At 41.4% G+C, this 13,779-nt stretch overlaps 1 protein-coding gene across 3 annotated transcripts in view; it reads right to left on the bottom strand.

The window, feature by feature from the left end:
• Positions 1 to 76: 76 nt before the first annotated feature.
• The window catches only part of LOC101156834 (protein capicua homolog), a 44,097-nt gene continuing 30,394 nt past the window's right edge, over positions 77 to 13,779 (bottom strand). For 2 of the 3 annotated variants that reach the window (XM_011481012.3, XM_020707178.2), the window contains exons 11-22: positions 13,434 to 13,516; positions 12,327 to 13,191; positions 11,787 to 11,929; positions 10,955 to 11,115; positions 10,531 to 10,774; positions 10,134 to 10,413; positions 8,230 to 8,393; positions 5,819 to 5,961; positions 5,259 to 5,410; positions 5,015 to 5,149; positions 3,448 to 3,573; positions 77 to 3,183 (exon numbers count right to left, since the gene is read on the bottom strand). In XM_011481012.3, the coding sequence (XP_011479314.2) occupies positions 2,918 to 3,183; positions 3,448 to 3,573; positions 5,015 to 5,149; positions 5,259 to 5,410; positions 5,819 to 5,961; positions 8,230 to 8,393; positions 10,134 to 10,413; positions 10,531 to 10,774; positions 10,955 to 11,115; positions 11,787 to 11,929; positions 12,327 to 13,191; positions 13,434 to 13,516 (2,762 nt within the window). In that variant the 3' untranslated portion in view covers positions 77 to 2,917. The remainder of the gene's footprint in view (positions 3,184 to 3,447; positions 3,574 to 5,014; positions 5,150 to 5,258; positions 5,411 to 5,818; positions 5,962 to 8,229; positions 8,394 to 10,133; positions 10,414 to 10,530; positions 10,775 to 10,954; positions 11,116 to 11,786; positions 11,930 to 12,326; positions 13,192 to 13,433; positions 13,517 to 13,779) is intronic. The other variant, XM_011481013.3, reaches the window with a different exon arrangement.

Below are 13,779 nucleotides of genomic sequence, written 5' to 3'. Positions count from 1 at the left end.
GATTGCAAACAATTAAGAAGCTGCTTTAGAGTTTTCCCTGCTGACATGCCAAACTCCCAAGAAAAAACAAAAGACATTGTGTTGTCAGATCTTTAATATTTTCAATATTTACTTTTTTTTGTTGTTTAGAAATATTGCACATGGTCAACATGCCTGCTTATGAGATAACAATCAGCTTGCTCATCCTAAAATTCCTTCTCCAACGTAAGCACAGTTTAATTTTAAGCACAATCATACAGTGTACACACATACATATGTGTGTATGCACAAATGTCTGTGTGGGCCCGTGCGTGTGTGCATGTGATTGCACATGCATGCAGATAGACACTTTACAGCCCTAACTTACCCCATAGTGATGTAAATAATAGCATTTAATTACCTGTGCATTTGTTTATTTATGTGTTACTTGTATATCCTGAATATGTCTTTAATATATACAGGTATATTTATATATATATATCCTAAACAAACTGTGTTTGATAACAGTCAGAATGGTCAACAACTTAGTCATGGTGACTATAAAAATACTGCCTCTTGAGTAGAATATAGAATGCAATGAAAATATATATTTTAATCATGTTTCTGCATGGTGAGAGAAGAGGTTGATTGTGTTAACACGCTGTCTGCATGTGCCAAAACATACACACACACACCAAAACACAGACCTAAATGCACAAATATGGAAATACTAGTATATATATTTGTATATATTTCCACACATCCAACTGTATACAGTGAAATAAAAGATATATCCACAATAATAACTACCCCCACTCTTCACCAAAGAAGCAAAGAGTCAAAAAGTGCTATTCAAAATTTGACTTTTAGTAAGTTAAATTTCTACCTCTTCGAGAATGACATGATGTTTTTGTTTTGAATGGTAAAGAGCGTTTCACAACCACTCATCCCTCTTGCTGACTGACTGCATTAAATTGAAAAACTATGGCACAGAGCCTTGCCCCATAGCCCACAAAAATAAAACAAAATAACCCACCCATTTTCAAAAGAAATAGATGTCCTATTGCACCATTTGATGGGAAAGGATAAAGTGACAAAACAAAAAAAGGGGGGGGGGACTAGGGGGAGTTGGGGCCTCCGGAGACTGACCTCCAGGGCTGGTCTAGGATCTGCTTTCCCTGAACTAACCCTAACCACAACCATCCTGAGCTACATAGCGCTTGACCCGGACCAGTGCTTAAGGGCACTTCCTAACACTTGATGGGTTTTTGGGGGGAGTCAGAGGGAGGGGGGAAATGACATATATAGAACAAGGTTATTATTTAACTACTAAAACGATCTCTAAAAACAATACTTTCCTGATTGAACTTGCGGCGGCCCTCCTCAAGAAGGGCCGCACGAATTGTGCAAACACCTGATTTCAACGTTTTATAAAACAACAAATGCTCCTGCGCCCCCACTTCTGTGTCCACTGAGAAATCGTCAAGAAAGGGGAGGAAGGAGGACAACCGAGGGAGTGAAGGAAGGGATGGGGAGAGCATACAGAAACATTTTGTCCCCTTCTTTTTTTTCAGTCTTTTTTTTTTTTGTTTCAAATTTTTTATGCAGGAGAAGAAACACAATAGAGCCACGAGAGAGAAAGAACAGGCCACGGTAAAAACTGGTTATTTCCACGATAATAAGAGAAAGCAACATCATATCCAGAGGAATTTCAGAGAGGCTTGACTGGAATTTTACGCTTCCTTGCTGTTGATATTCTTGCCACGTCACATTTGTCCTTGTCCATCCTTTTTTCCGTCTTCCTTTTGCCAGAATATGAATGTCGCATCCATTTGAACGTCATCCAGTTTTGTCCTGCATCTTTTCTCTGTGCTCCATTCAGTGTCGCCTTTAACGTTGATTTTTCAAAACCTCACAACAGTCTCTTTACATAATCTCTTTATGGTGCCTGTATACACAGGTTTCTGGGGATGTAACCCAAACAGACATACGGACAAATATATATTATCACCTTCTGCCAGTCATGTCTAAGTCTGTCGTAATAGCAATAACTGAAGGTGCAAAGATTGGTCACTTTACATCCAGATTCGTGTCCTTCCTTTTTGCTTTTGCTTTTCTTCTTCTCACTTTTCACTACAATCACTAGAAACTGTGCAGGTCAATGGCTTTGTCTGACCAGAGTTGAGTATTTTTGTGTGAGTTGAGTGCTGACGCTGCACAGGCGTGTCCGTGCATGGCACATCTGTGTCTGCATGTACTGTGTAGGTGTGTGCTGTCTGTCTTGCAGCATTGAGGGGCTGTGGAATATCAGTGGAGGTCGTTGGTGTTGCGTTTGCATCCCGACCACTGTGCTGAGGAGTGGAAGGGACGAGGAGGAGGTTAAGTCAGTGGCATCTGAGGGCTGGCTGGCTGGCTGGCAACAGCAAACTGCATCTGTACAATAAGTGACAAAGTGCCTTTGTGTGTCATGGTCCTTGGTAGCTGCTCCTGGAGGCAGCTAACCAAGAGTAACAGTCTAATTTGGTAAAAGTGAAGATGTGTGTGTGTGTGTGTGTGTGTATGCTGGCGATTACATATGCACCAGGTTTGTTAAATGTGTGTGCGTGTCCAAAAAAGGATTTACCACAGAGCTTGTGTGTTACACAGCAAACCACTGCACAGGTGTGCTGAGAGCAGACCTGGGCGAAAGCAAAAAACATTCAGGGTATTTGGACAAATCAAAGCCAAACCGATTTTAAAAGAAGCACTTGAATCATTCTGATTCACATGTGATCCCGCTGCTTTGAGGCTCCTCTAAAGGCCTAATGAGACAATCAAAGTGCGTCTTAAGTAGATGTGTGTATCTGTAACCAGATATTTCTGCCCAGGTCTGGCGGAGATCAGCACCAGTGGAATGATTCCTCTCCATCTTTTTTTTTTCCTCTGTGTTTTTTGCCGCTTCAACATCCTCTCATCCGGTTTATGATCCTTCACTTTGAGGCTCCTCTGAGCTCTGGCTTTTGTCTCCCTGCGACTCCGACCCTCCATCCTCTCGCACTGAGTGATTGAGTAAGGAACTATGGGAAGGGACAGGGCCAACTTCTATCAACCCTCCTCCAGCTTCCAGGGTTCCGGGCGTGGCCGTCTGCATGATCTTCTGACGAACCTCGCGGATCTTCAGCTGCAGGCACACCTTGGTGGGAAATGTGTCTGAGTAGCGTGCCTGGAAGGCGGCTGTAGCCTGAGCTGGAGAAACAGTAAGGAGTAAGAATGTATGTTTAAAAAAAAAATCAGCCATAAAAATGTCCTGTAACATAAACTTTAAGGGGCTTTAATTGGGCATAAATTACTAATTTCTCCCCTTGTTTTACAGCTTTCATCTAAGCGTTTTCTGTGTCCTTTACCATGCAGAAGATCTGCATGGTAAAGGACAGAGTATTGATGTCCAGATGTGATCCTTTTTTTGAAACATTTCCTTAACTATCTGAGTAAAAATCAAAGTTTACCTACCAGTGGGAAAAAAGCCATGTTCCTGAAACAGCTGCATGACCAGGGCCCGGCGCTGATCCAGAGTTCTACGCAGAGACGAGTAGGAAATTCGCTCCGAGTCTCCCTGGGGAACGTCGCCTTCTGGACCTTGGAGGACCAAACAAGAAGGAATTTCTTTCATAGTTAGGAAAGAGTCAAATGAACGGAGAAGTCTTTCACTTTTGTCTTTAAAACCTCTGCGTGTGTAATTTAACCCTCAGTAGTCTCTACACTCATCAGTGAGTTTGGCAACCTTCTTCGTTGTTTAGAATGACGCAGGACTGACACCCCCCCCCCCCCCCTTAGTATAGTTTTTATTCAAGATTTAATGTTTCAAAAAGGTTTCTAGTTTTTTTTTGGGTGAAAACAGACATAATAAAAGCTATGGCACATAATTGAATTAATCCATGAAACTTTACTTACTTTAATGGAACTTCATCCGGTTTTTAGACATTTTTCACATTTTTTACCTTTTCTTTGCTTTTGGATTTATACATTTTAATTGTGTCTCTATATGTTTGATCTGTGATACAAAACATAAAAAAAAGTTTGATCTCTATTCTTAAAATTTTTGTGAGGTAAAAAAAAACAGACAACATTTACAATTCAGAATGTAGTTTTTTGGACTGTTTTAGGTTAATTGTGCAATTATTGTGTAATCTAATGAAATATTATCAGTAAAAAAATAAGCTGGGGTTGTACTAAAACGATAGATCTGAAGCACTGCCACAAAAAGGGTTTTTAAGATAAATTATTTGAGTGACAACTGAATTCTTGTCTCAAAACTACTACAATGAATGAAGCTTATAGGACTGTCGTCTTTCATACCTGTAATTTGGCTAAACTTTCTATGTCTGTCAAACCGATGAAGAGAAATGAGGCTTTTTCTGCTTTGTCCTTTCTTTAATTTAAACACAGATGTTCCAGTGTATTTTTTTTTTCCTTTCTCGTCTTCTCAGACCTCAGATGATCAGATGTTGGATCGTCCTGAATGGTTTCTTCTGGAGATTTTTTCTTTTTTTACACAACCAGGAAGGGTTTGGGACACAAACAGAAGGAGTTTCTCTTTAGTGCCCCAATTTGGTGCTCAGAGTAGGGGATTACTCAAAAATGGCCACATATAAATCAAAGTATTGTACTAATATAGACCAAATCTTATAAAAATGCTTTTTCTTACTTATATATTCACTTGTGTTTATTCTTGTACTCTTGATGTAATGAGCTCTGTTCAAAATTGTCACTTTATAAACTGGTTCAGTTTTGAACTCTTTGCCTTTTTGAGCTTCAATTTGAAGAATCAAAGAACAGAAAATAACAGTAAAGATGAGAAAAATCCATCAGAACGCCTGGAGAACCTCTGCTCATTAGCACTGTTTGGCTTTCCTTCAGAGATGGTCGATAACTGTTTGCTCCAGGGAGTTTTGTGTCAAATAATAGTTTAATAATTTATGTCATTACTTTTCCAATAAGGAACAAAGTCAATAGGTTTTATAATTTTGGTTCAAGCTAAAAAAAAATTGGGATAACAGAAAAAATGCACAACCCATACCTGCTTTGTCAAAGGTAAAGATGTCCCCCTCACACTTGGCGGCGCTTTTCGGGGTGTTGGGTTCTGAGCTGCAGCTGGACAAACGCCGAGTCTTTCTTCTAGGAGAGCTCGGCTCCTCTCCGGTTGCTTCCAGATCTTTAAGAAGCCGGAAAAAGCCGAAAAAAGAAAAGGAAGGGTTGATGAATATGCAAGACAAAGGGGAAATGGCGGACTTGTTCAGATGAATGTAGTCTTTCTGCCTCACCGGTGGAGTTGCGCCTCTTCTTGCGGTAACTTCCCAGGATGGCTCTGGGTGAGGTTGCCAAACTCTGCAAAGTGGGTGAGGGAAGGACCTCCTCTGGATTAAACTCTGGTAGCTCAGCAAAACGCTCCTCAAAATAGGTTTCAGACAAAACCCTGCACAAACAAAAACACGAACTGGTGAAATAAACATTAGCGGATGTCATCCAGGAGTTTACACGTTTCTCAGGGCTTCATTTTCTCCCCTCTGGCTTCCCATCATTTGTCTACAGCCAGATTCAAAAATATCCAAGGTAATTTAAGACTTCAAAAATCATTTTCCCCCCTCTTTTTTCCACAAAAGAGAGGTTTGTTCATAATGGAATAAGGCAAATAAAATGCATGTTACAAAGCTGGAGTCCACTCTGGGATGCAGACTCTAATTTCTGAGATGTTTCAAACCAAGACCACACAAAATTAATCCTCAATTTATTTGCAAATAAAGATCAATTCTAAATCACTGATTTCTTTGAACTCATTGGTTTGTCTGAGAGTGTGAGAGGTTAATCAAGGAAATGCTTGTACTTGTCATGGGAGTCAGGAGCCTTTTTGAGTGGAGGGGGTCGAAATTTATTCCTTTTTGAGGATGAAGGAGCTTCTTTTTCTGCTGGTGGAGGAGGCGGGGGATCCAGGCCTGAGGAGGTTGGAGGGGGGGAATGAGGTCCAGCCTGGGAAAAGAGGAAAGGCTTTGAATAAGGACTCATTTATGTGCAGAGAAGACATTTTTTTTGGTAGATTTGACCTTCAGGTAACAAACAATTCATCGACTCCTTACAAAAAGCTATAGAAGCATCTCGCTCTTATAGGCTTGTTGTTCCAAAACCACCAAGTTTAAAAAAGAAAGCATGAAGGTGCTGCTTTATTTTAACACTTAAAATACTTCAGATGCCACACAGTAAACACCTAGTAGTTAAGGAGGCCACGATAGAAAATAAGGGAAGAAAAGGAGAAAATAAAGGAGCAAAAGGACCTAATTGAACTAAACTTTATGGCTATATTTTTAACGTTTTATTTAAAAGATGGATGAATTACTTTTATCATTATTAGACTAACACTGCTCTTTTCATATTAACCCTTGTACTATCTTAGATGAGCCCCCCCTTTCATTGATATGTTCTCCGTACCATGACAAAGGTGGATAAAGGTGGAAAGATTTCATGTAATCCATGGACACCAGTGAAGATCAGAAATCATTGAAGAAAAAAGGTTCAGCGCACTGTCTTGTGGGGTGTAGATCAGTGTTTTTCAACCTTTTTTGAGCCAGGGTACACTTTAACCAGGACAAAAATCCCGTGGCACACCAGCATCAAAAAATTAAAAAGGAGAAACTCATAGTCTGTATTAATCTACAGCCCCTACGCAATCTCACGTGCATTTTTGTGATAATTGTGGCAGAAAAAGCTGGAAGTTTTAGCTGTTTTTTTTCTAAAAGATGTAATAAAAGTTAAGTTAAAAGATTTAAAAACTGTTTGATGTGTGTTCGTTGTGGTTTCAAGACGTTTAACAGGGAAAACTCGTTGCAGATACACTGTCACTTTAATCCAATGCATCATGGGAGATGTAGCGTGAAAACTGCAGCAAAAGGGGAAAGACTCTCGTTTCTGAGCTTCATTGTTTTGTTCACTTGTTACACGGTCTGATACCGGATTCCGCTGAAAGCTACACCGCTAAAGACGAGCGTTAGCTAGTATTTTTGTTAGAACTGAGAGACTTTATGAGCAGAATCAGAACAAGGAAGTGAAGACTTTAACCACTTCTGATTGGTCAGACTGATGACGTGTGATTAAGCCTCCAAGAATGATTTGTGGAGACAGTTAAAGGGGCGGGACTTTTACGAAAATAGCTGAAGCTGCAGCTAAATCGCAGTACCGTCATTCTTATCAAAATGTCTTTAATAGAATCAAATAAACACAAAGAAAAAAGACTTTTACGATCTTTCATATTCCTAACTACTTAGTGTTTTATCAGGGCCTGTTTGGATGAACACAGAGCTGTAATCCTGGAGATGGGAAATGTTTTTAGATCAGTTCATTAATTAGGGCCATTTCCCACGGCACACCTGCACACCGGTTGAAAAACAGTGGTCTAGATGACCTTACTCCCAACGTTAGAGTGCCTAGGGTAGCACAAGGGTTACAGCTCGTTTGCTTCATAAACTTCTAATGAAGGCATGTAAAATAAAAAATAAATTTCTACAGGGATGTATTTGCTTAAACAAACTTTTAATTCCTCCTGGGATCATGGGTTGAGACTTGAATATATATATGAAAACTGGACCGACTTAACCCCTCCCAACCGTTTCAAATAAAGAGTACCAATCCCATAGATTTTTTTAAAGAAATAAAGTTATTCAGCCATTATGCTACCTTTTGTTTATATTTCTTGCCAATTCTAACTTTGATATTTTTTCTGTAGCACAAGGTATTCTAGTTATAAACTGACCAATTAGATGTCATAAGGAAAGTGTATAGTCTCAGGTTGAATTATTGAAACGTTTGATTGACAGATTCTCCTGACCCCGCTTTTAAGTGGTAGGGGTGTGGCCTTTAAACAAGCTCTCTCCTTATTGGCGAGAGTGGTTGCCATACCAATCGCTGTTTACTGACGTTTTCTGGATCAAACATGGCAACATCTGTATCATCAAAAAAAGCAGACTGAGTTGACTTAATTTGGTTGGAGCCATAAATAAGCCATTTTCTATAGATGACACCACACTCACATGGTCCAGTTCTCATGTACAGTCAATGGGCAGGACATGTAGTGCGTCTGGTTCATGTTTCCAGTTTATGAAAGGGACAGATATTATGCGAGTAGAGAATCAGCAGCGACCCAGAATCAACAGAGTCTTACCACCCCTAAGCTGCCAGCATTAAGTTTAATAACACTAGCCCTCTGCAGGTCTTAAATTAATACAAAATGATGGTCATCTTTTGCACCTCTTTGCTGTTGTTGCTGTGATCCTCTCTTTCCATCTCTCTGGGTCTCTTCTTCTCTTCGCTCTCCTTCATCACCCTTTCTCGCTCTTCGTCTGCCTCATTCTGTTTGTCCATCACAGCCACGTCTCCCTCGTCTTCCTCTTTGATATCTTCTTCTTTTTTCACTGGGATACAAACACATAATTTGAAATGCAGTTAGAAGACAGAACGACCGCGCGTCTCTATGAGTCTGCATGATGTACATTTTTAAAGTTCAGGAGTTCAAGAGGAGCATCTTTGGCTCAAAATGGGTCAGTACAGACTATGCACTGCAGGCACTCATGTTTCAAACACCAGGTAAGCAAAACCACAAGCCACTGGCAGTTCCTCCGGTTCAACGAATACATACGTTGTCTCTCCTGATATGATGGTAAACTAGCTGCATTAGATTTCATTTGAAATTGAATTCCTGGAAATTACTTTTGTTTTCCGAAAGATTTCATTTTTGTTTTATTTCATTGTTTAGGAATTGTATCTTAGTTTCTGGAATGTTTTGATTTCTAAAATGTTCTTATTTCTTTTGCTCTTTTAATTGTTGTTATCATCTTTAATATGTTTTTGTGTTGCTGCCATATTCGTACATGCGATTTGCTCTTCACCGTAGTAATTAAATTTTAAATAAAAATGTTCTTTGAACCAATGGAAAAACTAATGCTTGTTTAATGGTAGCTATAATCAAAATCAGAAAACATTAAAATAGTTATTATAACCTTAAATTAAAAAAATAGCAAGACCAGATCTAACTTAATCGCGCTGTTTCGCAGGTTTTTCAGTGCAATTTTACATCTTTTTCTTTTTAAGTGTACTGTGTTCTGCATCCTGATTGGCTGGCGACCTTGTCAATTAAGCTCCTCAATGCCGTATCTCCTGTGCAGAATGGGTTCAGCTCTCCAACGCTGCAAAAATCTTTAAATGTCTTTGTTTTGACTCTATAAAACTGAACTTTAAGAGTTTAAACATGAGAGGAAAGTGTGAAAATATTGACGTGTGTCTGAGAAAAATGTAAAAAATGTGTAGTAAGTGGTTCTTACAGCTTCAAAACATCTATAAGCCTACTTCACGGATTTCACCTATCATGGCTGCAGTCAGGATCTGTACTCCCAACTTTAAAACGTATGGTGAATTTCATTTTGTGTAACTTTAAAACACACAGTGTCCCTGAAAAATACTAAAAAGCAGTATTAGATGATCTGTTTTTTCAAAGTACTTTCTGCATAAAGCCGGTTTAGCTCGTGCTGGTTTGCGGTGCCTTCCATCCGTGAAACCCAGGTTCAACTCCGGGCTGCTCCCTGTTCCCTTCTCTAGTTCTATGCCGGTCCCAAGCCCGGTTGCTTTGAGAGGGTTGCGTCAGGAAGGGCATCCGGCGTAAAACATTGCCAAGTTTCCCATGCGACTCGTTCGCTGTGGCGACCCCAGATGGGAAAAGCCGAAAGAGAAACTAACTTTCTGCATAAATATTCAGTGCCATTAGCACTGATGTAACCATGTTTAACAGCAGAGCCAAGTTTTTGAACTGGTATCTGAAGGCATCTTTAAGTCCATCCATTTTTTGATTTAAAGCACACAGCCGCAGTCTAAAAAAAAGGTCTGGGATGCAGATTTCTCTGGCAACAGCACATTTTTCTACTGTGTGATACAAACCCAAAAAAGATCCTTTGAACAGCACAATGCATTTTTATTGAACAAAAATGCAAATCAGTTCTTATCTCCCACTCTTTTCCTTTTTCTTTATAACTTTTTAAAGAATAATCTAACACGTTTGTAGACATGTCAGTTCACATCCTTTAAACACTTGGAGTGAAATATTAAGATTTAAACTGGCATCATTGTCATAACAGAAAAAATTTGGGCTGGAACAGTGCTACCTGCTGTGATGCTGGCTGCAATCGGGGACAGAGTGGAGCTGGTGGTGCAGCTTGATAACCCTTGATCTTCAGTATGAGCCTCCAGCTGGCTCTCCTGCTTCACCTCCACCTTCCTTCCCATGCCAGGCTGGGAGCCAGGCCCCTGTGCTCCACTGGCCGGAGGGGAGGGAGAGGTTTTCACCTCCTGGGCCGGAGATGCCAAAGCAGGGGGAACAGCTGTCACTGAGACCGCACCAGTCGCCAGGGCAACAGTTTGAGCAGGGTAAATGGCAGTGAGAATCTGAGGAGGAAAACACAGTTAAAAGTTAGTTTTTGTATTTCAAGGTTTATTTTTGAAATCTTTATTAAACAATACCCAACTATACCATATAAAGTCTTGCATTATGTTTATATTTACCTGACGACCTGCAGCTACAGCTGTCTGGCTGGCAGGAATCTGGGATTGACAGCTTAGGGGCGGGGCTTGAGCCAGCAAAGGCGGCTGACCAACGATTGGCTGGACCAGGGCCTGGCCAGCTGGAGCGATGGCAGTAAAGCCCAGAGCTGCAAGAGGTGTTGGAAGATATGCAGGTCCTTGAGGCTGCGGGCCCTTTTGGCCTGTTGCCGTAGTTACCCCTGGGCTGGACTGGACATAGGTGATCCTTAAGGAGAAATTAGTATTAGAATTAATCATCTTGAAGTTTTATGGGGTTCTTTTTCTCCAAAAGAAGGAGAGTCTTGAAGTACGGAATTTTATTTCCCTGCGTTTGAGCAATGTTTCTAAAACTTAACATCATCCTCAAGAATGTTACTGCTGTTGGCATCTCAAAGGTGTTAATAACCTGGTGGGTGGGGAGGTCAGGAGAACGTTCTGCGGGGGTGCCCCAGCGGGAGCCATCATTGTTGCCACGGAAACAGGAAAGGAGCTCCCAGGATGTACGGCTGCTGTGGCGCTTGGGTGAACATTGCTCTGCACAACAGGCATGGAAGCAATCTGAAAGATCTAATGAAAAATAAAAAATGTTACTCCTCAATCAGAGGACTTTTGCTGTGACTTCCTGCTTTATAAGTAAATCTGAAATTTTATAAATCTAAAAAGTGCTTTGTGACCTGCTTAACCTATTCAATCTATAAAACTGGCCAATTGCAATTGACACCCACCAAAATCTATTACATATAGGAGAAACATACAACTGATTTAGCAAATGAAACAATTATTTGTAATAGATTCCAAATATGTTTGGAAATAGATTTATGTGGGAGTTTAAGGGTAAAAACAACAACACAATCATTTTTAGCATCTGAGAGATTTTAGTGTAGTTATTAAAAAATTATAATAATGTTTGTCTAAGGATGAACTTGCATAATGTTTAGACTGAATACACACCTGTAAACCAACAGGTTCTTAATTGTTAACAATAAAAAAAATAAAAAAACTGAAGCTTGTTTTAAGTCTGAAATAAACTGTTTTATGAATGGACATTTTTATTAAAAAAAATTATTTTCCAATTTCCAAAAGTCTAGAAGTTTTGACTTCCTGAAAGCTGTAATTGGTTTACAAATGTTTACTTTCAATGTCCAAAAACTAATGAACCACAGCTAAAAAGTGGAACAAGCAGCAACATATTGCTTTTAAATCTGTTGATCATTGATTGAAGTTGTCCAAGTTTCTACCTTATTTCCTGAAGCTGTGCCATTCTGCACAGGAAGAGGCGGAGTCACAAGAGAAATGGAAGGTTGAGGAGGAGTAGAACCTGCTCTCACTGTTCCCATGGAAACCAGCATCTTGCTCTGCAAGACCGGCGACTGTGTTTGGGCTAAAGATGGCAAAGGAAACAGTCAAAGAGAGGGAAAGGAGGAATGAAATCACTCAGAAACTGATGGAGCACAGATGACAGAGGCGAAAACAGAACATGAGCAACGGCAGGGGGAGACACTGAGACAAACTGGCAGAAATAAAAAAATATTTTCTGATAACAGAGTGCCTCAGTTGTGTCTGACTGTCAGCCGTGGAGAGTCATTCAGGCATGGGCGGGCAGTGGGCACTAATGACTCAAGTGTTTCAGTCATCAATCATTTACACCCAGTTTATGTAAGATAAGCTAATCTTTCTGCAGACAGGAGGCAAAGGAAAGAAGAGACATTTCTGTCAACTATTGAAGCCACTAAGATGAAGCGGGTTTGCTACTCTCTGTCAGCCGGTCTCAGTCTCACCTCTGGTCTCCAAGCTGACTTTGGTCCCCGCCCCAGATTGAACGCCATTGGCCATGGTGGCATTAGCGGGCAGGGTGAGGATGTGCTGGTGAGTGAACTGCGGGGAGGATTGGCTCTTGGAGGGCAGAACATACTGGACCTGTGCTAGTGGCTTGGGGCAGGCGGGAGGTTTGGCAGCAGTGGGGTGGAGCTGGGGCTGCAGGACGGGTGGGTGAGTTTGGGTGTGTGGTTGCAGAGCTTGTGGGTTAATGAGCTGCACTGGCTGTGCAGCAGGGAAGGACCCTCCCAGAACTAGGTTAGTGACCAGGCAGCCACCAGCCACTGGGGTTACCGGTACACTGACAGGACCAGGGGAGGAGGATGAGGACAGGTACCCACCCCCTGTGGTGATTGGCATCTGCTGAGCTCCACCTCCTCCGATCAGAAGAGTAGCTTTCCTGTCCTGGGGGACGGAGCTGATGGTGATGGCTCCTTCCACAGACTTTCTGGCGATGGGTACAGGCGTGCTGGCGATGGGGCGCACCACGTTGGTCACCACAGTGGGGGCCACGCGGACGCCATTCTGGGACTGCGTAAATCCCTGCTGAGCCACCGTGATGGGTGGCTGGGCAATGGATGTAGAGCCAGTAAAGGACAGAGATGAGCCACTCTCCCCGCTAACGCCTCCTGCATCCTTCCTTTTGGGCCCCTCCTGGCTCTCTTCCCCCCCTTCACCCACTCCTCTTGTTCTTTTGGTCTCTGGCCCGTCTTCGGCACCACTCCCTCCTCCATCCTCTCTGTTCCCTTTAACTGATGAAGAGTCGGAGTGTCGAATTGAAGGAGAAGAGGAGGGGAGAGAAGAGCGGGGCACTGGCTGGAAGCCATGCTGGAGGGAAGAGAGGCACAGAGATCAAAGAGGCTGGGGTGATGATGATTATGATGATGCTGCCCTCAAAGGCTTTGCAACAGATAAAAACCAATCAGAATATATGAGAGAAGCAGAAAGTTCTTGTCTAGACATGACATCTTCAATTTAAGCAACTTTTGATCTAAAATAATTCTTGATATGACTAAAAAGCAATTAACTTGGGTTGTGAAAAATGGGGAATTGTGATTGAGATCCACTACCTGCCCATCCGGTTCATCTTCATCACTGTCTGTCACTCTCTCCTTACACTTGAGATCGATGGAGCCTTCTGTGCACGAATCATCTGAGGTAGTAAAGTTAGAAGTTTTAATATTCAAGTAATAAAAAAAACAAAAAACTGCCTTCCAATGATCACATTCACCTGTCACCACACCGTAAAATAGAGATGTTTTTGACACAGTCATAGGTCACAAGATGATACACACGTGCCTTCTGGTGTATGGATGTTTTGCTGACACAGTAGATTTGACTTAGAAGGCAGAAGCTCAGCATGTTTTACAAAGACACCATCAAGGGAACTGAAACTACAATGTAAGAGGAAAAAAA

This window comes from Oryzias latipes, chromosome 11 (assembly GCF_002234675.1).
Source record: "Oryzias latipes chromosome 11, ASM223467v1".
NCBI classification, from domain to species: Eukaryota; Metazoa; Chordata; class Actinopteri; order Beloniformes; family Adrianichthyidae; genus Oryzias; species Oryzias latipes.
This window is presented reverse-complemented; position numbering and strand designations above follow the sequence as displayed.